General features: G+C 43.4%; 1 protein-coding gene across 8 annotated transcripts in view; it reads right to left on the reverse strand.

Annotated features, from left to right (window-relative positions):
* EVC2 (EvC ciliary complex subunit 2) overlaps positions 1-24,864 on the reverse strand; it is a 235,272-nt gene that overhangs the window by 158,983 nt on the left and 51,425 nt on the right. For all 8 annotated transcript variants that reach the window (XM_033949419.1, XM_033949454.1, XM_033949436.1 and 5 more), the window contains 2 exons: positions 21,380-21,489; positions 17,881-17,943 (listed from right to left, as the gene is read on the reverse strand). In XM_033949419.1, coding sequence (XP_033805310.1) covers positions 17,881-17,943; positions 21,380-21,489 — 173 coding nt within the window. The remainder of the gene's footprint in view (positions 1-17,880; positions 17,944-21,379; positions 21,490-24,864) is intronic.

Consider the following 24,864-nt stretch of genomic DNA (forward strand, 5'->3'; position numbering starts at 1 on the left):
ATGCATGAACAGCTAATAGCTGTGCATGCGCTCGCATGCTATTCTGTGGATAAATAGCAGCAGCACAAAAAAATTTATTCTGCATAAAATAATTGCAATATTGCTATTTATATGCAAAACATTATTCCAGCACATTTGTAGACACAGTTGGTGGTTTGTTAGGGTTTGGGGGTTTTTTTGTGCTCAGTCCTGTGCATAGAACCATCATCTTCTCTCTTAAAAAACTGCAGGTACTGCTATGCTCTCAGAAAAAAGAAGAATCGGGAATTAAATTCGCACAGACAGAAGAATGAAGCCCTTCAGTGCCTCTTCAGATATGACATTAAAGTTCCTACATTGTACTCAGCTGTAGGATCTCACAAACTTCTCTGCATCAGGGCCAAATAGATAATAACATCATTAACCCTTATTTTATTATGCTGTGGCTATGCAGATTTGCATAGTTATCTTCTGCCCACAAAATTGCATGCAGGGGTCATGCTAACTCGGTGCTAACTTCAGCACAAGCTTTTTTTCAAAGCCCTCCTATCTCCTTAAAAACTAATATACCACAGATAATTCAATGCCACCATGCTAAATTTTATAGTGACAGCATCTCTACAAGTGATGCACTCCACCCTGCCCATCAGTGCTTCTCAACCTCTACTAGAGGCCCACCTAGTCATATAAACATAGAAACAGACGGCAGATAAGGGCTACGGCCCATCTAGTCTGCCACCCTAATGACCCTCCCCTATCTTTCTCTGTGAAAATATCTCACGTGACGATCCTATTTGGTCTTAAAATCAGGCACGCTGCTGGCCTCAATCACCTGAAGTGGAAGACTATTCCAGCGCTCAACCACCCTTTCAGTGAAAAAGAATTTCCTGGTGTCACCGTGCAGTTTCCCGCCCCTGATTTTCCACAGATGCCCTCTTGTTGCCGTGGGACCCTTGAAAAAGAAGATATCTTCCTCCACCTCGATGCGGCCCGTGAGTTACTTGAACGTCTCGATCATGTCTCCCCTCTTTCTGCGTTCCTCGAGTGAGTATAGCTGTAATTTATCTAGCCGTTCCTCGTACGGGAGATCCTTGAGTCCCGAGACCATCCGGGTGGCCATTCTCTGGACCGACTCGAGTCTCAGCACATCTTTGCGGTAATGTGGCCTCCAGAATTGTACACAGTATTCCAGTCAGTCGGGTTTTCAGGATTACTGCAGCAAATATGCATGCGATAAACGGTACACATTGGAACCTCTCACTCATATTCACAACTTGCTAGGTGTGCCTCCAGGAGAGGGCTGAGAAACACTGCTCTGGATTTGGATGCACAAGCTCGGTCCCTGAGGGACACAAACTTGTTGAGTGTTCAGCATACCCCTAATAGATATGCATGATTATTACCTTTTCTAGGCAGACCTGTCTCTAGCATAAACCCAACTATGTTCTGGCTCTTCAGGTCTGAACTTGTGCACTCCTGTTATACAAATGTAGGTCTCCTACAATCATCACTGACATTGGCGAAAGATAAGAATGAGGACTCAGATTTACAATACTTGCATAATAATAGTGTATATCTGCCTATGCCTCAACAATAATTTGTGAGAACACTGTACACTGTATGGGGGGATTGTCATGCATACTTGAGCGAGCCTCCTTTAAGGAAATTCTTAGAAAACCCAAGAAAGGGTCCATTAGGATTGGCAGCGATGACATAACCCACATTGTGATGTGTTATTCACTTGACTTCAGGGCTTTGTATTTCATTTAGCTTTCAGTCTCACTAGGGCAAAGCAAACAAAGAACAACTGTTTTCTTGCAAGTTTCTGTCATGCATTTGGGCTACAAAAATCCAGGAGAAAGGTATAGCATAGGAGGCGAGGAACTTTTGAGCGTGGAAGAACAGCGGGACTAGGAGATGATTGCGTCTGATGATTTCAAGGTGGCAAAACAGGTAGAAAAGGTGATGGTGTCAACATGTGACCAGTCTAAGCGGCATTATCTGTCACATAACCATACCCCCTGGCACCTTTGTTCTCTGTTAAAACACAGCCCAAGCATACAGGGTTAAACACACCATACATTTCCTTAAAACCCTGACCAGGTCTTCCCAGCTCCTTCTGGTCATTTTCCGAATCCTCCCTGGATTCCATCTCTTCAAATGTTCTTAAGTGTCCTTCCTCCGACCCTGCATTGGCCTTCCAGGTCTTCAGCAGCTTCCGGTGCCATTTACCGGTCCCTCCGCCGGTTGCCACTGTCCCAGCCAGTCCCTCTGCCAGATGCTCCTCAGAACTTTGGTCAATGCTCCCAGAGTCTACAAGGCTACCTCCAGTCTTGAACTCTTCCCAGCTGCTCCGTCGCTCAGTCATCTTATCCTGCATGCACGCACTGAGAGTACTCCCAGCCCCTCAGTCATCTTTTCGCAGACTCATGCCCTGAGGACTCCCAGCTGCACTGACACTCAGTCATCTTATCCTGGGGCTAAGGGCTCTCCCAGCCCCTCAGCTGTCATCGCAGATTCACGCCCTGAGGACTCTCCTTCCTGGATTCCTCTCCACTGGTCCCACCACCGGTCGTCAAACCTGAGCCACTTCCTCAATTCCAGGCTCTTCAGTTCTTTCCTGCTGGTTTATAAGTCACATCAGAGTGTTCCGTGACCTGGTATTATGTGACATTAACCAGCTCCGGAACGTTCGTTCCGCTCATCACTTTGTCAATATTACTAAGGCCCAGCAGCTTGCTCTGGAGGCCCTCAAGAACGCCCCTAATTTAGACATCAAACCCGCCGACAAGGGCGGGGCTGTGATCGTTCAGTCCACGGCCCAATATAGTGTCCAAGTGGATATTACTGATCTGAATACTAAACTGGTTATCTTAAGCGATTGGCTCTTCTCTAACAAACTATCACTTAATGCTGACAAATCTTGCGGTCTTCTCCTCCCCATTAAAAAATCCGAAGTAATACCAGGAACAATATACATCAAATCCATACCACTGCGTATAGAGACTAAAATAAAATTATTAGGCGTCATCCTAGATAGCGAACTCACATTTCATGATCACATCAGTTCTGTTGTAAAAACTTGTTTCTTCAAACTACGTATCATTCGTTCCCTCAGATCTATTCTAACTACTGACTCGATTAACACTTTAATTCATTCCCTAGTTATTTCACACTTAGACTATTGTAATTCTCTTCTAAATGGACTCCCCCAAAAGGAACTTCGTCGGCTGCAACTTATTCAAAACACTGCTATCAAACTCATTTATAAAATCGGTAAATACGAACACGTCACTCCTCTTCTTAAAGAGGCCCATTGGCTCCCAGTCACTCATCGGATAACTTATAAAATCATATTGCTTACTTTCAAAATTAAACATTCCCACCTGCCCCTATTTCTAGATAAACTAATAATCCCCCAAAGTTCTTCTCGTTCCTTAAGATCATCAGATCAAAAACTTCTTTACATTCCGTCTCTAAAAGAATCCTTTTACTCAAGGAATACTAATTTCGCTATAACTGCCCCCACATTGTGGAACTCTCTCCCCCAATTTCTTCGGGATGAAATCCAACTACTAAAATTTAAGACTAATCTTAAAACCTTTCTATTTAAAGATGCCTACGCCAAATCTTAATCTTTTTGTCCACTTGTTTATCCCTTTTTTATATCTAATCTTTATCTTCAGCGCATTTCACTCATATCATGCACCCCCGCCCTCTATGTTATATCCCTTCCCTCTATCTCATTTCTGCTAAGATTATGTAACTTTTTCCCTACCTCCCCATTTACCCTCACTGTCAGGTCCGTTCGTATGTTTTATATGTTGTTATCTTTCCCACTAATCTTCCTAAAACTCCATTAAATATTTCATTTCTTCCTATTTAAATTTTATTGTTAACCGGTCAGATATTTGTTTTATGGTCGGGATATAAAAAACCAATAAACTTGAAACTTGATGCTCATATTTCCAACACAGCTTGGTATACAAAACTTGAGGAGGATCCCTCTCCTGCCTTGCGTATGGAAATAGCCATCATCGTACAGGGGGCGTTGCAGGACAACATCATCACTAAATCTGAAGCCAGATATTTATTCCAATCTCCCAGCCGTAGCCCTTACTTTTACACTCTACCCAAAATTCATAAAACGCTCAATGATCCCCCGGGTAGGCCCATCGTTTCGCTCCGGGGTACCATCCTGGAGCCTCTATCCAAATGGTTGACCATTTTCTGAAACCCAGGGTTGCTCAGGCATGGTCCTTTGTACTGGACACTACTAATTTTCTCAATAGAATTGGATCTATTAAGGTACAACAGTCAGATCTGTTGATAACCATGGATTTGGAAGCCTTATACAGCAACATCCCTCAGACTGAGGCTTTGAAGATCGTTGAACATCATTTATCTGTGGGTTCCTTTCATCATCGTATAACCAAGCCCTTTTTGATGCAACTAGCCACTCTGGTCTTACAACGGAATTTTTTTGAGGTGCGTGGGGAGTTTTATCTCTAAACGCAAGGGGTTGCCATGGGTACCGCCATGGCTCCTAGTGTGGCCAACCTTTACGTCACGAACTTTGAGGAAAAATTGCTATATTCTTCTTCGTGGATGTCGCACATCGCCATATTGCTTCGTTACATTGACGATGTGGGATCTATCCGCAAAGATAGATAGGGAGGGTCATTGGAGTGGGCAGACTTGATGGGCCGTGGCCCTTATCTGCCGTCTATTTCTATGCTTCTATGTTTCTATGATGTCTTTCTTATATGGACTGACACTAGGGCCAGGTTTCATGAATTTTTGATTTGGCTTAATACCCTTGACAGGCATTTGAAGTTTACTGCCACTGTCAACGTGGCCAGGGTTACTTATTTGGATACCATGGTTAGTAAAGCTGACGGGCAATTGGTCACTACGGTTTTCCGGAAACCCACAGACCGGACCTCATACCTACATTACACCAGCTGTCATCCCGTCAGGTTGCGCCAATCATTGCCTGTGGGGCAATTTCTCAGGATTCGCCGCATTTGCTCCTCCTTGGTGGAGTTCAAGGCTCAAGCCAAGTTATTATCCCAACGCTTCAAGGCCCGTGGCTATCCTGAATGGACCATTAAAAGAGCTTATCGCAGAGCACGTTATGCCAACCCTGAGCTACTGCGGTCTCCCGCAACCAGGCCATCTATGGATCAGCAAGTGTGTTTTCTCGTTCTCTAACCAAGCCCATCAGATAACCAATATTGTGAGAAAACATTGGCATATCCTGGATCACCATCTTGTCTTTAAGGAGGCACCCTGCATAGCTTTTGCTCGCCCTAAAAATCTGAAGGACTTATTGTCCATGAGAAGCCGGGCACTGACCGGGGGTTGCCACAAACCGTGTGGTCACTGCAACATGTGTGCATTATCCCTGTCTATTTCTCACTGGCAACATCCCCGGACCCAACGCACCTATCAACTTAGATCTCAAACCTCTAGTGATTCTGAATGGGTAGTTTATGTCATCATCTGCCCTTGTGTGCTGTGTTATGTGGGGCGGACCAGCAGAAAGGTTAGAATCAGATTACAAGAACATAGGAGCCGTATTCGTACTGAAACCCATTCTGCTCCCCTTGTGCCACATTGTGTTGAACTTGGGCACCGGTTCACGGACCTGTCTTGGTTCGTGCTTGAGCAAGTCCCTTGGGATTTCAGGGGGGATAGACAGTTCCATTTAAATGTTAGGGAACAATATTGGATTTTCCAATTACAATCAGTCTATCCCAATGGTCTCAACGAAAGTGTGGAATGGAACACTATCATTTAAAGGGCCCTTTGGTTTTGGGTTTCAGGTTCCAGTGTGGGCTTCGTTGTATGGGTTACAGGCTTTATTCCAGCATGGGTTCTGCTTTTCTGTCCTCCTTTTCTCTCATTTTGTGGTTGTGTGTATGTGGGCGTATTTCCGCCCCTGTGTGTGATTGGTTGGTATGTGTTGGTATGATTGGTTGGTTTGTGCATGACGTCGCCTTTTGATCCGTTTTAGGCGTGAGCGTCGCTCCGCCCAGGCACCCCGCCCTCCAGCCGACCTCTTCGTTTTTGCTTTCGTCGGGGGACAGGTTCCTGAAGAAGGGCTCCTCCCCAAAACCAGCGTGGTTGAACCTTTTTTCCTGGCGCGGTTTTTGTTTGTCAGTCTGTGAGAAGTTTTTCCAGATAAGTATTGGGTTTTTCATTTTTTGCATGGTGATTTTTGACTCTGTTGTGTGGTCCGGGGGGTCTGGCTGGCAGGGTTTGTATGGGGGTCGCTCAGGTATTACCGTGTTGAGTTTTTGATTCACTCACTGGTTTTGATTTATTGATTTATTGGATTAAGGTTGCTTTAATTTTCATCACACTTAGGGTGCTCGCTGATGGTGTGGGGGTGGAGGCTTACTGCCTTGACCCAGAAGTGAAGTGCCGGAGCTGGACTCCTATCGCTGATGGTTCACACTGAGAGCACCCTTCACTTTTCACATACATTACAATCACATGATTTTGTGGGTTGTGAATAATATCTAATTTCCTGAGCGTCCTCCGACCAAACCCTGATGTGACTAGGTTTGCCTCTTTGTGTTAGGTTTATAAGTCCCTGAAGACCCTCCCATCACCAGGCTTCACTATAGGGCCAGATCTCTCTCCCAAATCTCAATGCCAGTGTATAGGTCCCCACAGACCCTCCTACAACCGGGTTTCCACTTCTCCACTGCACCAGTCCCTCAGTCAGGACTGGTCATTCCACTCCACTGTACCAGGCCCTCAGTCAGTCTGACCATGTCTGCTCATCCCTCCTCCTGAGAATTACCCAATTCCCAAAACAACTAATGCTTCTGAGCTCTCTGTACTGGGAGCTGTTCTTTTCAGCACCACATTCTACTCAGAGTGAGTGAACAGTCCCAGCAGCACTTGCAGATTTTATGCAAATTAGCTAGGCTCTCTCATGGCTCCAGTGAACAGTGAAATGCCAGTGACAGGGAACTTCACTGTGTCATAGATGGTCAAAATCAGGAAGATGCTTGGGTGCATAAAGAGAGGAATGCCCAGTAGGAAAAGGAAGGTGTTAATGCCGCTGTAAAGCCTTTGGTGAGGCCCCATTTGGAATACTGTGTGTAATTTTGGAGACTGTACCTTCAAACAGATATAGGTAGAATGGAGTTGGTACAGAGGGCTGCTACAAAATTGGTTAGTGGCCTTTGTCATAAATCATATGGGGACACATTTAGAGAACTTAATATGTATACTCTAGAGCAGGGCTGCCCAAGTCCGGTCCTCGAGATCTACTGGCAGGCCAGGTTTTCAGGATATCCACAATGAATATGCATGAGAAAGATTTGCCTGCAATGCCTTCTTGGTATGCAAATCTCTCTCATGCATATTCATTGTGGATATCCTGAAAACCTGGCCTGCCAGTAGATCTCGAGGACCAGACTTGGGCAGCCCTGCTCTAGAGAAAAGACAGAAGAGAGGGGATATGATAGAGATGTTTAAATATCTCCGTGGCATTAATGTTCAGGAGGTGAGTCTTTTTCAAATAAAGAAAAATTCTGGAAGGAGAGGGCATAGGATGAAATTAAGAGGCGATAGGCTCAGGAGTAATGTAAGAAAATACTTCTTTACAGAAAGGGTGGTAGATGAATGGAATGGTCTCCCGGTGGAGGTGATGGAGATGAAGACTGTATCTGAATTCAAGGAAGTGTGAGACAGGCATGTGGTATCTCTTAGGGAGAAGATAATGTATGGTGGGGAAGGGCAGACTCGATGGGCCATTATGCCTTTATCTGCCGTCATGTTTCTATGTTTCTTCAAGAAACAGACCTTGGGATTGCTTTTACAGCTTATTTTAAAGAACCTACATGTCTTTATCTCAATACCTATTCAAATCTCACTACTCTCACTTGCCTCTATTTCATAAGCATTTTGTTCTTTCAGACTGTTCCCCAGAGAGCTTGATAGGGATAGATGAATCATACACTAGTGCTTTTATCTTTACCATGCTGCCTCTTTGTGGTTGCAAGGACCACTACAGTTTTTAGATATGCTGTTGATACAGTTTAATTTCTGGATTAAGGATTCATACTTTGCTAAAGACTGTCATCCCACAGTTTGAAGCTGCAGGTTTTACAGTAATTAAGACTTGCATCATTTTTCTTTCATTTGTAATGTTTAGCAGTATTGCATTAAACAAACTGGACCTATTCTGTGACTGCAGCACTTTTGTATAAAAATTATCTATGCTTAAAAACATACACCCCTCATTCTATAACAGGGTGCATAAATTTACAAGCCGACTGTGCACATAAATAGAAATTCTTCTTGATAAAACACTTATATTTAAAATAAGAACAAGTGCTTACTTAACTTAGGGCTCCTTTTACGAAGCCGTGTTAGCGGCTTTAGTGCACGTGACTTTTTATCACGCGCTAACCCCCGTGCTAGCTGAAAAACTACCGCCTGCTCAAGAGGAGGCGGTAGCGGCTAGCGCGGCCAGCAGTTTAGCATGTGTTATTACGCGCGTTAAACCGCTACCGCGGCTTCGTAAAAGGAGCCCTTAGACATGAATCACAGTCCAGCGCTTTTAAAATATAAGTGTTTTATCAAGAAGAATTTCTATTGAGCAATAACATATGTTTAATTAATTGAGATTGAAGTACTTATAAGACCAATGATGAATTCAGTGAGTCATGAAGTGACGTATTTCATGTGAAACATGTCACTGCCGAGGTCTTATATTATAAACAGACTTAGCATACTTATTTTGTTTGGCGTTGGGATGATTTTTGAATTAAGCTAACTGCTTTCATCACATTCTCCACAAATGAATTTCTGAATTTAATTACACATTCAGGGAAGAAATATGTTCTCAAGTTTGTTTTAAATCTACCACTTAGCAGATTCATTTCAAGCTCCCTAGTCCTAGTAAACAAGAAATTCATATCTATCCATGCCACTCCACTCAGTATTTTATAGACCTCTATCATATCTTCCCTGAGCTGTCTTTTCTCTAAGCTGAAGAGCCCTAGCCACTTTAGCCTTTCTTCATAGGGAAGTTTTCCCATCCTTTTTCCCATTTTCATTACCCTTCTCTGAACTAGAAAATGACACAGGGACATATTTTTCCCCAATCCCACGGGAACTCATTTTTCCATCCTGGCAAGTTCTTTCCCTGTCCCTGCCCCATTCCTGCAAGCTCTCTCTTTATCTGCACAAGCCTCAAACACTTTAAAATCATAAGTGTTCGAGGCTTGCACAGTTAAGGCGGAGCTTACAGGAATGGGACAGAGACAGCGCCAAAACTCGCGGGAACGGGATAGGGAAATTGAGTTCCTGAAGCGACAGGGAAAAATCTGTCCCTGTGCCATTCGCTACTCTGTACCTTTTCTAATTCTGCTTTATCTTTTTTGAGATGCACACTCCATCATACTTCTCTTCTAAAGGTATGTCAACTCACAGCAGAATGGAGTAGTAATGCAGTTTAGTGTGCCAGCAGCAAGAAACCTCTGCATCTAGGCTAAATGCTATTAACTAGCCAAGCCAGCAATTCTTTCAGTAGGGGTAATCTGTCCTCAAATGTGTTTATTTCTAACTAGATCAACCATTATCACTACATTTCATCACCTAGTTTACTAACCACATACAGTTTATCCCCTACATTTGCCACAGAGCCACTGAGCAACCCGACTCAAGAGTAAAATTAGAAAATAATTTTTGAGCTGTTTTATTGCTTTAAGGCCATCTACTAATAATAATTTTATTTTTGTATACTGCTACACCATATAGTTCTAGGCGGTTCACATACAGAGAAAAATTATACAATCAATAAGTAAAATACAATTGACTTAAAATTCATTAAAATGAAACTAAAATAAACAATTTAAAAATCAATATACAATTTATCAGTCAAGATGGGTCTTGGAACAAATTTTCATTGTAGGACATCTATCCCCTTGGAATTTCACAGCAGTAGAGCAATCAGCAGTACCGTGGAAGCTGTGATTTGGTGCTCCACATGGTTCATCATTACCTCCACTTCTTTTTAATGTTTTAATGTCATCTTTTGAGTCTTCCTTAACTCAGTTGGGGGTTTACTATTATTTGTATGCAGATGACATTATTGTATTAGTTCCAGTGCTTACTACTTGGAGTAATGCACTAATGGTAATTGAGCAGAATCTTAGTGCAGTGGAATACTGGACAAAACCTAATTTTCTGCATTAATATGGATTTCATTGCCTCTACAAATCAGATCAGCACACATGCAGTTTAGGAGATATTTGACAGCTTTTTTTTTTTTTTTAATCATTTGATGTCAATAATGGCTTCTTTTTCTGTTCTCTTTGTGTTATAATAGGTCCTACTTTTGTCACTTATTTTTCATTTTTGTAATCTACATTGTACCATTTATCGGAAATTGTGGAACATAAGTGCTTGTATTTTTAATAATTATTGATGGTATTGTTAGGCACTTATGCAGTACCATGTCTGGTATCAGTGCCCTTGCCTAGCCACACATAGGCATATATACTAGTATTCTATAAAGTGAACCTGACAGCCACTTTCTTTAAAGAATATGCTCCTATGTGCCCTATATATAGGTTCACAGTTATAAACTTACCCCTATAATGCACAGTGCAAAATATTAAGGGGAAGTGGCTTAGTGGTTACAGAACAATGGGCCAAGAACCAGATGACCAATATCTTGGTCCTTTCACCGGCAGTCCTTATTGAACTTGGGTGAGAAGATATCTCTTACTGTCTCAGGTATCCAATTAAACAGTAAGCTCCCAGGCAGTATACCTCATAAACATGTGAAAATTGATTAATCTAACATACCAAAGAATCTGTTCTGTAACAGCTTAGAAATTAATGCTCTAAAAATTATTGCATGTATTGGTGGTCTAAAAATTACTTTAAGTAAAAACAATGAAATAAGAATTGTGCTTATGAAGTTAGCAGATAAAGATGGTCCCAATGTTTTTAGAAAGCCCCCATCTACAAGATGCAAGCTAATCCAGAAAGGCACTTTCATGTATCACACAATATACGCATTTTTAAAGTTACACAGAACAGAGATAAAAATTTGACACTCACAAACCAATTCTACAGACTTTCATTTTAATTGGCATATTGTTATGGCGTTTTTGTACACCGCCTAGAAGGTTCGTTTGGGCGGTATAATAAATTTTAAATAAACTTGAAACTTTATTAAAAACTTCCCTAAGTTAAAAAAAAACCAACAAACCCCACACAATTTTAATTTAAGTTAGCATTTGACAACAATTCCTTCCTGACACATTAAAATGTAGCCCTTTATTTGGAATTGTTGCTCAGAAGCAACATGTGTTTTCTATGGCTCTTATGGGAGATCTGCATCTCCAAATGCCTGTTACTTTTATTCAACTTCAAGTTACATAAAGCAGTCATTTCATCATCGACCAATTAAAGAATTAAACTCAGAAATAATGTGCTTCAGAGCCTCATGATTGTTTAATGCTGTTGGTCACTGCCAGGGGTCTAACTAGCTTTGCCAGGTGATGTGTTCCCATGTGTGTTTCCAGCAGTCCTAAGCTGCTGCAGACAGGCTTTGAGAACTCCAAATTCATAAGAAAGTTTCTAGTAGGAAAAATGCTAATCACATAGGGGACTTAATGTGGAACTGCTCAGTGACAATGTGGAAATGTATTAGCTGAGGTTATGCTACAGTTCAGTGCAAATGCATCTCTTTATTAAAGCATTTTTCTGAATTGTATCCTTTACTGTTATTATTAAAGTGGGCTGGAAAAAGGCAGAACTAAGAGAATGATTATGTACTGACACTCGCTTGTTTATTATCTTAAGTGATTTTATTATGTATGCTAATTGTAATACACTTTATTATGTATGCTACAGTAACCCCCTGAGATGTTGAATCTTTGATGAGCCAATCGTCGAGGTAGGGAAATACCTAAAGACCATGGTTCCGTAGAGCTGCTGCTACCACTACCAGGCACTTGGTGAACACCCTGGGAGATGAAGCCAGGCCGAAGGGCAACACTCTGTATTGAAAATGCAGATTCCCCACCCGAAATCTGAGGTATTGACGGGAGGCCGGATGAATGGGAATATGAGTGTAGGCCTCCTTGAAATCCAGAGAGCATAACCAGTCATTCTGTTCGAGAAGGTGATAAAGGGATGCCAGGGATAACATACGAAATTTTTCCTTGACCAAAAATTGGTTGAGAGCCCTGAGATCCAGAATGGGCCGCAGATCACCTGTCTTCTTTGGAACAAGGAAGTAACGGGAGTAAAGCCCCCTGTTCTGCTGTTCCAAAGGAACTGGTTCGATGGCATGGAGACGAAGCAGAGCTTGAGCTTCCTGAAGAAGAAGGGCGGTCTGGGATGGACTGGAAGGATACTCTATTGGAGTATCCTTCCTTGATGATGGTCAGTATCCAGAAGTCGGATGTAATTGTCATCCATCGGTGGTAAAATGATGGAGACGACCTCCTATAGGGGGAAAAGAAGTCAGAGACAGAACGGAGGAGGTTATGCTCTGTTTTAAACAGTCAAAAAGGCTGAGTAGCCTTAGGTGCAGCAGAAGGTTGAGATTTTTGTTGCTTCTGAGGCTGCTGTTTCTTAGGAGGAGGGCGATTGTAAAGAACCATCCTTGGAGCAAAACACCTCTGGTAAATAGGAGCAGGGCGTGCAGGCTTGGCAGGAGCTGGCTTTGGCTTCGGTCTGACAATAGAAGCAAAGGATTTTTCATGTTCAGACAATTTCTTGGTGGCTGCCTCGATAGATTCATCAAAGAGGTCATTGCCTGCACAAGGAATATTGGCCAAGCGGTCCTGGAGATTAGGGTCCATGTCAATGGTACGAAGCCAGGCAAGGAGACACATGGCTACAGAGCAAGCAGCTGCCTGGGCAGACAACTCGAAGGCATCATAAGACGACTGAAGGAGATGTAATCTGAGTTGTGATAAAGAAGCAATGACTTCTTGAAATTCAAAGTTTTTCTGAGTATCCAAATAACTCATAAATTTAGGTAAAAGAGTTATGAGGAACTCAAAATAAGTAATACAATGAAAATTATAATTGAGGACTTTAGAAGACATCATGGAATTTTGATAGATGCGACGTCCGAATTTGTCCATAGTTTTCCCTTCCCTTCCAGGAGGAATGGTGGCATAAACCTTGGAAGGATGGGACCTCTTTAAGGAGGACTCCACCAGCAGGGATTGATGAGATAACTGTGAGTTGTCAAACCCTTTGCAATGTACAGTTTTATACCTAGAGTCCAATTTGCCTGGAACGGCTTGTATGGTATAAGGAGTCTCCAGGCATCTGGCAAAAGTCTGAGACAAAAGCTTGTGAAGAGGAAGCTTAAGTGACTCTGCCGGAAGTTGAGGTAGATACACAACTTTGAGGTACTCCTTAGAGTATTTGGAACCAGCATCTAATTGAAGATCCAAGTCAACAGCCATCTGACGAAGAAAAGATGAGAAAGATAGCTGATCCACCAATGCCAATGCTTTGCCTCGAGAAGGACTCGAGGTCGTCGAGGCAGCCTGGGTCGAAGATGAAGCTTCGGCAGGAAAAAAGGCATCAAAAGAATATGGAGACTTGGACGAAGCAATGGAAACTGCTGCATCCTCGAGGTGTGGAAGTGGAAACCTCGATCGAGAAGTCGGCGGTCTAGTTGAAGTAGGAGTAGATTAAGGCTTAGTGGAAGAAGGGTGTTCTTTGAAGAAGAACTATGCCTTGAAGTATGCCTCGATGAAGGCCTCAATCGTTGGTGAGAACGGTGCTTGGAAGCAGATCTCGAAGATCAAGGAGACTTCACCTCGGAGACAGAAGCAGCCAATACCACCAAAGAATGGAGGCTGTAGATCGAAGCTCCAGAGGCTTGATGGAGGAACCTCAATGCATTCCCAAAGACTCTGCTCCTTGAATAGAGTGTGGGGATTCCTGCCGAAACACTTGCAAAGATTCTGCTCCTTGCTTCACATGCTTAGATGCTAGACCAGACACTCGCAGAGACTCTGTTCCCTGCAAAGAGTGTGTAAGCTCAGTCTGAGACAGAGGAAGCAACTCGACCTCGCGGGAGTCTGCAGAATGCCCAGGCTGGATGAGAGGAAGAAGCTTCGGTCCCATATTAGTAAGGAACTGAATGAATTGCTTCTCCAACATGGCTTTGGCTGGAGGTTCCACCGAGGCAGTGTAAATGTGCTTCGACTTGGAAGTCTTAGGCACTTACGCACCACCGTTGGAACTTTCTGATGAGCTATCTGACCTGAGACAACAGGGGAAGATACAGCAGATGTCGTCAAAGAGAGAGCCGCTGCAAACAAGGAAGGTTTGATGAGGCTCGAGGTGGAAGCAGTAGAAGCAGGAGGAGTCTCGGTCGAAGATGAAGCCGAGGTCGCCTTCGAAGTCGAGGGATCGGAGGAAGAATCCATCCCGAAGAGCTTCTCCACCAAAAGATGATGACGTTTAAGGGCTCGAGGTTGAAGAGTAGCACAGCGCTCGAACGACTTCGGTTGATGATCCGGCCCAAGGCACTTGAGGCACCGACGGTGTGGGTCCGTAAGGAAAATCACACGCTGGCACTGGCTACACTTCTTGAAGCCCGTTACTGGCCGGGACATAGAAGGAAAAACGACCGCCGCAAAATCGAAGCCCTTGGGCTGCAGCCGAGCGGCCTGCCCCAGCAGTCGGACGGAAGATTGAAAAATTTTTAATTTTTTTTTTTAAACTAGAAATAAAATAAGAACAGCGATTCGTGAAGAAAAAAAGACAAACCGCGGTTCTGAGAAGGCACGAAGTAACGAAGTTAAACGCAGAGACTCAAAGACGGACCTCTCGGCTCCACGGAAAACTGAGAACTGAGGAGACGCGCCCTACACTGGGCCGGAAGGCACTCGCGCATGCGCGGTGCAGTCGACTCGAAACTTCAAGTTTCTTTAAGCAAGTCTGCTTGCGAGCCTCTGCATCCGGGCTCCGCTGATGATGTCACCCATATGTGAGAATAGCCTGCCTGCTTGTCCTGGGATAATATGGCCTCCATATTCTCCCCCAGTGATCACTTACTCCCTCCCACCACCAAAATATCTATATGAAACAGTATATAAAATCTGTCTCTATGACAGCTGTAGATACTATGCAGATACTATGCAGACAGCTGCAGATAGAGATGAAAGCAGGTCTCTGTAGTAGCATGGTAGTCAGTGCAGTGAACTGCAGAGTAGAGGTCTGCACGGGAACGGGGATCACGGGGATCCTGCAGGGATCCCCCAAAGTCAACAGGACTCCCATGGGGATCCCTCCCAGGCCTACGGGACTCCCACGGGAATGGATCCGGAGTTCCCATTCCGAGGCCTACCTAATGTTGATCGTTGAAATTTTCAAGTTGAGACTGGTCCGGGTCCAGCGCTGCAGCAGGAACAGCCATATTGAGCAGTGAGCTCAGCACGTAGGTGCTCAGTGTGCCTACGTGCTGAGCTCACTGCATTGAAGCTGATTGATCGGGCGGTGTCATGTGCAAGACTAAAGCAGGAAGTCAGCTGTATTTGGTGAACCGCCTTAGTCCCCCAAAGGCCCCGAGACCAGCAACTGAGAGGAGAAGGTGAAGGAGGAGATCCGATTCAGAAGCGGCGACGCGACCAAGGAAAATTCTTCACGTTGAATGGAATGTTGTTTAATCAGGTTAAATCCCTTTTATTTTGCCCTAATGTCTTGTTTTACTCTCTGCTCTGGTTCACACTTCTCTTTCCGTTTGCTACAGGCATTTCTCTATTTTGGTCGTATTCGTTGCTTTAGTTGTTTTGGTTTGTTCCAGTGTCTAGTTTTGGGGGGGTTTGTTCTGGCATCATCTTCAATTCGTCTTACTCACTGCTGTATGAGGTTTCATTGCCTTTTCTTCTGTTTAGCGCATATTTCAAACTTTCATTTGAATATGTTGCCCTGTGGCTTTATCTTGGTATCTCATTTCATTTTAGTCTGGTTTATGTACAATTGCACATGTTTTTGTCTTCTCAATTGGCTTTTCTATGCTTCTTCATTATTTTGTCTGGCTTATTTAATTTTACATTATTATTTTATATATATGATTTTATCTGGTCTTTATGCCATTTTGTCTCTATGCTATCATTGCTAGATTCTCTCATTTATCATGTGGCCAGATTTTAGAAATGCTTTTGGCTTTTCTATGTTTAATTGAGTTTGGTCCTCATTTTGGTTTGTTACACTATTTATGCATATATTTGGTATTTTTATTCATTGTGATTCATTGTGATTTTCTGCTTATTTATATGTCCATACCATGTAATGTGTTTTATTTTTGGGGACAGGTAACTTTTATGGGGGACGGGGATGGGTGGGGACGGAGGGGATTCCTCGCAGGGACGGGTGGGGACGGAGGGGATTCCTCGCAGGGACGGGTGGGGACAGAGGAGATTCCTCGCGGGGACAGGTGGGGACAGAGGGGATTTTGACGGGACGGGTGGGATTTCTGTCCCCGCGCAACTCTCTACTGCAGAATAGGGAACCAGGACCCATATGCCACCCTAACTAGTACATTTGTTGTGGAAAGTGGGAGCCCTCCAAAAACCCACTGAACTGCCATTTAGATGATATCTGCAGGCATAAAGGTTATAGGGATAGTAGACAGGTTGGTGCAGTAGGTTTTGGGTTTTTTTGGATTGCTCACCATATAATGTACTGTATAGGGGTTATGGTGAAATATGTACATGACACCCTTAATATGAAGTTCATAGCAGTGCCGCCTAGGGTATCCCACTGCTTTGCTGGCATGTCTGTGTGGCCAGTCCATTAAAAATGTTGGCCCCTCCCACATGCAAATGGATTTTTTTGGACATTTTTATTTTGGATGGGGGGTTTTTTTATAGCATAAATATTAGACGTCTAGCTGGACAAAACATCTAGCTTGGCCATTAAAAAAAAAAAAAAGAAGATGCATTTTCAAAAACGGATACTTCTCAATCCGATTTTTGGACATTTTCCTCAAAACATCCATAGTCAGACTTAGACATATGAGGATAGACTGAAGCCCTGAACATGTATACCTTAGAGGAAAGGAGAGACAGGGGAAGATATGATTAAGAGGTTCATATACTTGAAAGGTATTAACACAGAACAAAATCTTTTCCAGAGAAAGGAAAATGGTAAAACCAGAAGACATAATTTGATGTTGAGCGGTGGTAGACCCAATGCAATGTAAAGAAATTCTTCTTTACAGAGAGGGTGGTGGACGCCTGATATGCGCTCCCGAGAGAGGTGGTGGAGATGAAATGGTGACGGAGTTCAAAAAAGCGTGGGATGAACACAGAGGATCTAGAATCAGAAAATAATACTAAATATTGAAGAACTAAGGCCAGTACTGGACAGATTTGCACGGTCTATGTCTGTATATGGCCATTTGGTAGAGGATGGGTTGGGGAGGGCTTCAATGGCTGGGAGGGTATAGATGGACTGGAGTGAGCTTTGACGGAGACTTCAGAAGTTGAAACCTAAGAACAGTACCGAGCAGAGCTTTGGATTCTTGCCCAGAAATAGCTAAAAAGAAGAAGAAAACAACAACACATTTTTAGATTAAGCCAGGTTGAGCAGACTAGATGGACCATTCGGGTCTTTATCTGGCGTCATCTACTATGGAAAACGCCCCTCTTAGTTTTTTTGGGTGGACCAGAAACTTTTAAAATAAATAAATAAATGATAGAGAAATGAAAAAGAAGCAGCTGCAGGTAGGTGCTACAGATATGAAGTTGAGCTCCAGTGGTATATTCCTCACACGCTGTAGTATAAATAATAAAGTTTCCAAGTTTATTTTACACTTGATATACACAATGGGAGAACATCTATGCAGTTTACATGAAGCTAATTTTCTGTAGAACTTACCTTTGATTTTTCTTTTGTTATCACAGTGAATGATGCCAGCAATGAATAAAGCTGTGTTCCATTCTGTAAAGTTTAAAAAAAAAAAGTTTGAATCTGGAACTTTATGATGCATAAGATATGGTGACGGGATAATCGCGCGCCAGACACCATTGCGCCAATAAGCCAGCGCTGACAATTTAGCGCAAGAAAGAAGCGCGCTGTGGGAAAACTTCATTTTAAAGAGCTCCGATGGGGGGTGTGGGAGGAGGAACCCCCCACATTATAGAGAAAACGGAACTTTTCCTGAAAAAAATCGGAAAAACTTCCGTTTTCTCTATAATGCAGGGTTCCAACCCCCCACCCTACAGCATCGCGAACATTATGCAGTAAAGTCAGGGGGTTCCCCACTCACACCCCTCTTTGGAGCTCTTTAAAATTAAGTTTTTCCGCAGTGCGCTTCTTTCTTGCGCCAAATTGTCGGCGCGCTGGTGTCTCGCACATAACAGACTATAAACCTAAGATATCCATGACAATCTCATTTAAGAACAGGGAAGCTGCATCTAAAGTAGATATATCAAAAAATCAGTAAGGCATAAAGGGGTTGATTTTTCAGCTGCACTTTTCCAGATAGAAGCAGCTCCTACCCAAACATGTGTTGTTCCCCTAAACCAACCACTGATTTCCAGCATCATTTTCTGGATAATGCTGCTGAAAATCTTCAAGGACTGTCCCAGCTCTATCCAGCACTGGTATCTCGGTAAGGCCCGGAGCTGAATATCAAGGTATAAATTTAAATGCCCCAGTCAGTGGTTGAAGTCAATACTAACTACTAGCAAAAATTTTGAGCACTCCCTCCTGTTGACCGGCTGCTGCTTCGGATAAGGAAGAGAGTAAGGGAGCGAGGGGGTTCATGGCTCAGGACCACCGCCTGCTTATTCTGCTTTAGGGCTTGAGGGAGGGGTGCTTTGCGGCTCAGGACCGCTGCCGCACTGGTGCTTCGGGACGGGAGGGAGGGAGGAATTTAGATCTGTGTTAGACAAGATTTCTAACACAGCAGTCGCAATCAACCAGAAGAACAGTTATCTGGCATCCACCAATCCCCATGGGTGATGAATAACTGAGATTCTACTGTATATCCTTACTGTTTATGCCATATTTCCAGGCTGCCAAGGGGTGATGGAAAAGTCTCCTCTGAGACTGAACCCATCAATGCTATGCTTTGAAGTGGTCACAAAAGCTGCACATACTACAAATCCTTTCCCCAGGCCGGAGACCAGAGTCAGCGTATCACTGAGTGCTAGCAAGGCAATTGTTGAAATTATACTTTGTAGTTTGAGAAAAAGCAATCCAGAAAGGGAAAGAGATGGGACTTTCTGCGATTACAATCAAAGCAGTTTACCTATTATATTCAGGTACTTATTTTGTACCCAGGACAATGGACTGAGTCACAAGGAGCTGCAGTGGGATTTGAACCCAGTTACCCGGGCTACTCCTCCACATAAATGTCACACGAGGATGGCTGCTGTTGGGGGAAGACACCATTTCAAGAAGAAAAAGCTCACATTAAGAGAAATCATTTCTATTTGATATTTCTTTAATTTCCATTCCCAGCGATAACTTTGGGGTGAGGCTATGAACCACAAATCAAACACCAGAGTGAACTACTCATAAACTTAGCACGTTATGAGGCGTATATTCAATGCACTTAGATTTACAAAGTTACATAGTAACCTAATGAACTTTGTAAGTCTAAGTGCTCTGAAAATAAACCCCTATCTCTGTCTATAACATGAAATATTTCACATTTGATATACCATCATTCTCATCATGTCCATCTATTAGTTTAACACTGTTAGGGCCCAATTCTATAAACAGCATTTAGGTTAGACACCGCTAGGCACCCTAATCATGAATGCCTAACTACAATTTGCATGCAACTTGTTTTTTAATGAGTTAAATGGCATGGCAATTGACCACGCCATTAAAAGCCCATTAAAAAACACCTTTTTTAATTGCCAATTTAGATTGTAACTTGTTCTGAGCTCTTTGGGAGGATAGGCTACAAAACCAAATTAATAAATAAATAAATCTGGGCGGCACTTAGCAACACCTAAGTTGAGGTGCCCTCTGACACCTAATCACACCTAGCTGAAAAGTAGTCTTGGTAAGGGGTGGAGAATAGGCGTGGTTGACTTAGGTGCCAATAAATTAGGTCTGATAAAACCTGGCCTAATATACTGACGCCTACTACAGGGGCACCAAGCGACACTTAAGCACGCACAGCCTTCCTTTTATCAAGCCACGCTAGCGGGGTTAGCGTTGGACATTTCATCGCGCGCTAACCCCTGCGGCAAGCAAAAAAACTAACGCCTGGTCAATGGAGGCGTTAGCGAATAGCGCGGCAGGCAGTTTGACGCACGGTATTCCGCGCATTAAATCCCTACCGTGCCTTGTTAAAAGGACCCCTAAGTGTGATTCTATACGCAGCACCTAATGGTTGATGGACAACCACATGGAGTGGCACCTACAAATTAGACGCTGCTAGGCGCCATTTGTAGAATCAGGCCCTTAGGGGCCGAGTCTGGAAGCGGCGCCTATCACATGCCAATCACAGACATGCGTTACTTCCAGAATCGTGGTGAGCAGGACCCTAGGCTCTGGAAATGTAAGCCTACATTTCTGGTGCCTAGGGTCCCGTCAGAATCCCGGGCAGCAATACATAGTGACACCAAAGTTTGGTACCACCCCTAAATATGCCCACTTCCAGGTTTTGGCTTTACTATGAGCCACTAGCCACCAGGGAACTAGGCACCAGTCCCAGAGGTCACATAGCGGTGGATATCTTTTTTGAGCGTTTAATTGGGTTTTAATGGTGCAACCAATTATTGTGCCACTTAAACCCAATTAACACACTTACATTAGGTGCTAAAAGGCACGATTTAGGAGCCTGCCAGTGTCTAACGTAAGGCAACATGTTTGTGAATCCAGGCCTTAATGTTCAAGGTGGCTTTATTCTTTTAATCAACATTTCTGGTACCTCCTTTAACAATTTCAAATGCTTCTGTTTCTTATCAAGCTAGAAGTCAATTCATGTTCTCGAATTATATTTGTAAAAATAAATCTCCCTTTCTTCTGTGTGCCACCTCATTATTATTCCATTGAATGTTTCACATCTCTGTCCTACATTTTTGCAGCCAGTCTGCAGCTGTTATGATTTCCTTTCATGTTTCTGCTATAGCAGAAACCTGCTGCATGCCACCTGTTCAGCAAATTTTGTGTCAGAAGTTCTAGCTTTGGTATCGACTTGAAATCTGTAAGACTGATGCATTGATGTTGATGACTTTTAGTGCATTTTTCAAAATAACATTTGTGCCTGTGAAATTCTGAGTTTGCAGTTTACATCATAGTACACAAAGGACACAACAATAAAAGCAATGATTAGACTGCTTAATTTGTAGCTGGCAACAATCATGCTTTCTTTTGGTAAAAATAAGGCTCAGGAAAAATCTGCAATTAATACCTGTGATGCTGTCCTAAATGTCAGTTGGGCCGGTAGTGACAAAATCATAGCAGTTTGGAATCCTTGTGTATCAAGGAATGCAGTGTAGCTTACCAGGAAAGAACCTCCGGCTGTAGTAAGAAAAATAAATCAGTAAAGTTAAGATAGAAGAATGTCCTATGCAGTCTCCTTAAGTGACATCAATCACATTATTCTTTGTTTGACATTCAGTACTTTTAGCTATATGTACATACTTAAAGAAATACACCAGTTCATTATTCTAAGAGGCATAACCAATGAATGTTTACACAAGCAAACAATGGTTGTGATCATCTATCTAGGAGGAATTGGGTAATGTCAGTATTGAGTAGTTGTATCATCTCTGAAAATAGCACATTATGAATTTACTAGATCCTCTGCTTTTTTTCTACTTGGCACCAATCCTCTAGAACGGGGGTCGGCAACCTGCGGCTCCAGAGCCGCATGCGGCTCTTTTCCACCTTTGCTGCGGCTCCGGTAGTGTGTCACGCAGGCACTTACAAGTCCGGCGTCGCGGCGGGAAATAGCCATGCTGAGCAGTGAGCTCAGCACACACAGATGAAAGCCTTGCTTGCTGATTGGTCCGGCGGCCCCGCCCCGCCGTGCCGCCGGACCAATCAGCAAGCAAGGCTTTCATCTGTGTAGTGCTGAGCTCACTGCTCAGCATGGCTATTTCCTCCGCGACGCTGGACTTGTAAGGTGCCTGAAAAAGAAATCATCCTGGCCGGGGTCGGTGTCATGCTCCGGAGATCTACAGCCTTCCTATCTCCCTCTCCCTTCTACCTGCTTCAGGCCACATCCCCTGCTCCGCGGCTCTCTTCGGCAACTCAGCAGCAGCTTCTGACGTCGGGGCCTACCCTCTGCGAGTCCCGCTTGTTTCAACTTCCTTTTTCCACAAAGGCGGGACTCGTAGAGGGAAGGCCTCGATGTCGGCAGCTTGTCTTGATCACCGCTGCTGACGAGTTGCTGAAGAGAGCCGCGGAGCAGGGGGGTGTTGCCAGGTGCAGGTAGAAGGGAGAGGGCCAGATGCAGGACTCGTGGGTGAGGGAGCAGAAGAGAGAGAGAAAGAGAGAGGGGAGGGAAACAAAAGGAAATATTTCATACTGGGCTGGGCCGGAGTGGAGGGAGGGTGGAAAGATTCTGGCTACTGGGTGCAGTAACAAAGGAAAAGGGGGGAAAGCTGAAAATGGAGATAGTGACACAAAGAAGAGAAAGGGTAAGCAGGACCTACTGAATAAGGATAGAGATACAGAGGGGACATGAAGAGGAGGTGAAATAGAGACATAGAAGTAATGCTGAAAAAGTGTTTGGGGGGAGATAAAGACATTGAAAGGGCAAATGGTGAACATGGCGTAAAGATAAGGACAGAGACAAATGAAGATTCTGAAAAAGTGGTGAGATAGGGATATAGGTGAGATGGACACAAAGAAGGGTGATGCTGGAAAATAGGTGGAATGGTAATTCTGACAGACACAGAAGGGAAATGCTGGATCAAGGAGAGACATGGAAAGACAAGGACAGAGACTGTGAAGATTCTGAAAAAGTGGTGAGATAGGGATATAGTGAGATGGACACAAAGAAGAGTGATGCTGGAAAATAGGTGGAATGGTAATTCTGACAGACACAGAAGGGAAATGCTGGATCAAGGAGAGATGGGGCTCAGGCTGGATGGAATGAGGAGAAATGCCTTGTTGGCCCGGAACTTCCTCTCCTACGTCAGAATTGACGTCAGGGAGCGGAATGCTGGTCAGCGCAACACTTCTGCAGGGAAAGCTTGGGACGGCGGTGGTTTGGGGGCTGTTCCCCGATTGCGGTGGCAACAAACCGAGTGGCTTGGGGGACGGCACGGAGACAGAAAGAAGGGGGAACAGGGAGACAGAAAGAAAAAGTTGGGGGAGAGAATGAGGTCTGGAGGAGAGGAAACATACAGGAGGCTGAAAGAAAGGAAGAAAGATTGGATGCACAGTCAGAAGAAGAAAGTGCAACCAGAGACTCATAGAAATCACCAAATAGCAAAGGTAGGAAAAATGATTTTATTTTCAATTTAGTGATCCTGTATATAGCATTAAGATAAGAAACAATATATGCAGTGTTAGATTTGTTTTATAATGGTTTTGCGGCTCCAAGTTTTTTTTTCTTTTCGAAAACGGGTCCAAGTGGCTCTTTATGTCTTAAAGGTTGCAGACCCCTGCTCTAGAATAACCACCCTCCTACAATTTGAGCTGAATTCTCTCAACCCAAATTTAAGTCATCGTTAAAAGCATATTTTCAAACGGCATTTAATATGCCTACTACCTAGCTGTTGCTGTGCACTAGCGTGGTCCACAGTAGTTTGCAAATAAATCAACCTTATCAAATCTTGCCTCCACAAGGCTTATTTTTGTCCACTTGGTATGTCTTTCTCATGTGTCAAATTTCAGCTTGATTAGACAATATTTAGAGTTCACCCCAGCATGCACTGTTTGCTTGTGTGTTGTGTATGTAGATGATTGTGCACCCAAAAACTGGTTCCTTGGGAAGTCAGTCTGTCAGCTGCCAGACTGCCATGTGGACTGGATGTTCTTCGACTGGTCAATGTTCATCACTATGATGAAGGAAAACCTTTACAAGAAAACAATAAGTTGGCATGTGAGTCAGCGATGGTGTTTTGAGATCGAGCCAGGATACTACTGACACAACACATAGACTCTTGATTTAGGAACTTGAAGAAACTACACAAAGAGTATTTGTCCCTAAAGAAACACAGAACTCATCAACGAGAAGATAATAAGACAGAATGAAGAAACCTGCAAAAAAGTGAATTCAAATAGTTGTTTGATATTTCAAAAAAAAGATGTTATGACTGGACTTAAAAATGAAGATCGAGAATTCCTATAGAACCAAAGACAAAATGTGTTTTCTTGCTGTATGAGTGGAGATGGCCTTGAAACAACTATGACCTTTGAAAGTCTTGTAACACAGAGAACACAGTCATTTTTTGATCTCTTGATTGAAGGAGGATCAACAAAAGTGAAAATATTTCTGAAGAAACATCCCACAGAATGAACTGACGATCCAGTTTTCAAGAAACTTTGGAATAGGGCATCCAAACTGACTATTATTAATGATGCAGCAGAACGAGCGATAAGCCTCACTTAAAAATACAATGATACTTTGACAAAAGATGAAGAACAGAAACAATTTGTTCTTCAGCTAGTGGCCAGCCACCGAAAGAAGTTTCCTTCTGCATCAAAGGAGGCTCTTATGTCATATATCATTAATTACACTGGACAACAAATTTTTCCAAAAGTTTTGCTTCCTTAAAACAAACTGTTTATTATAAGAACATAAGAATAGCCTTACTGGGTCAGACCAAAGGTCCATCAAGCCCAGTAGCCCGTTCTCAGGGTGACCAATCCAGGTCCCTAGTACCTGGCCAAAGCCCAAGTAGTAGCAACATTCCATGCTACCGATCCAGGACAAGCAGT

This window comes from Geotrypetes seraphini, chromosome 1, assembly GCF_902459505.1.
Source record: "Geotrypetes seraphini chromosome 1, aGeoSer1.1, whole genome shotgun sequence".
Lineage (NCBI taxonomy): Eukaryota > Metazoa > Chordata > Amphibia > Gymnophiona > Dermophiidae > Geotrypetes > Geotrypetes seraphini.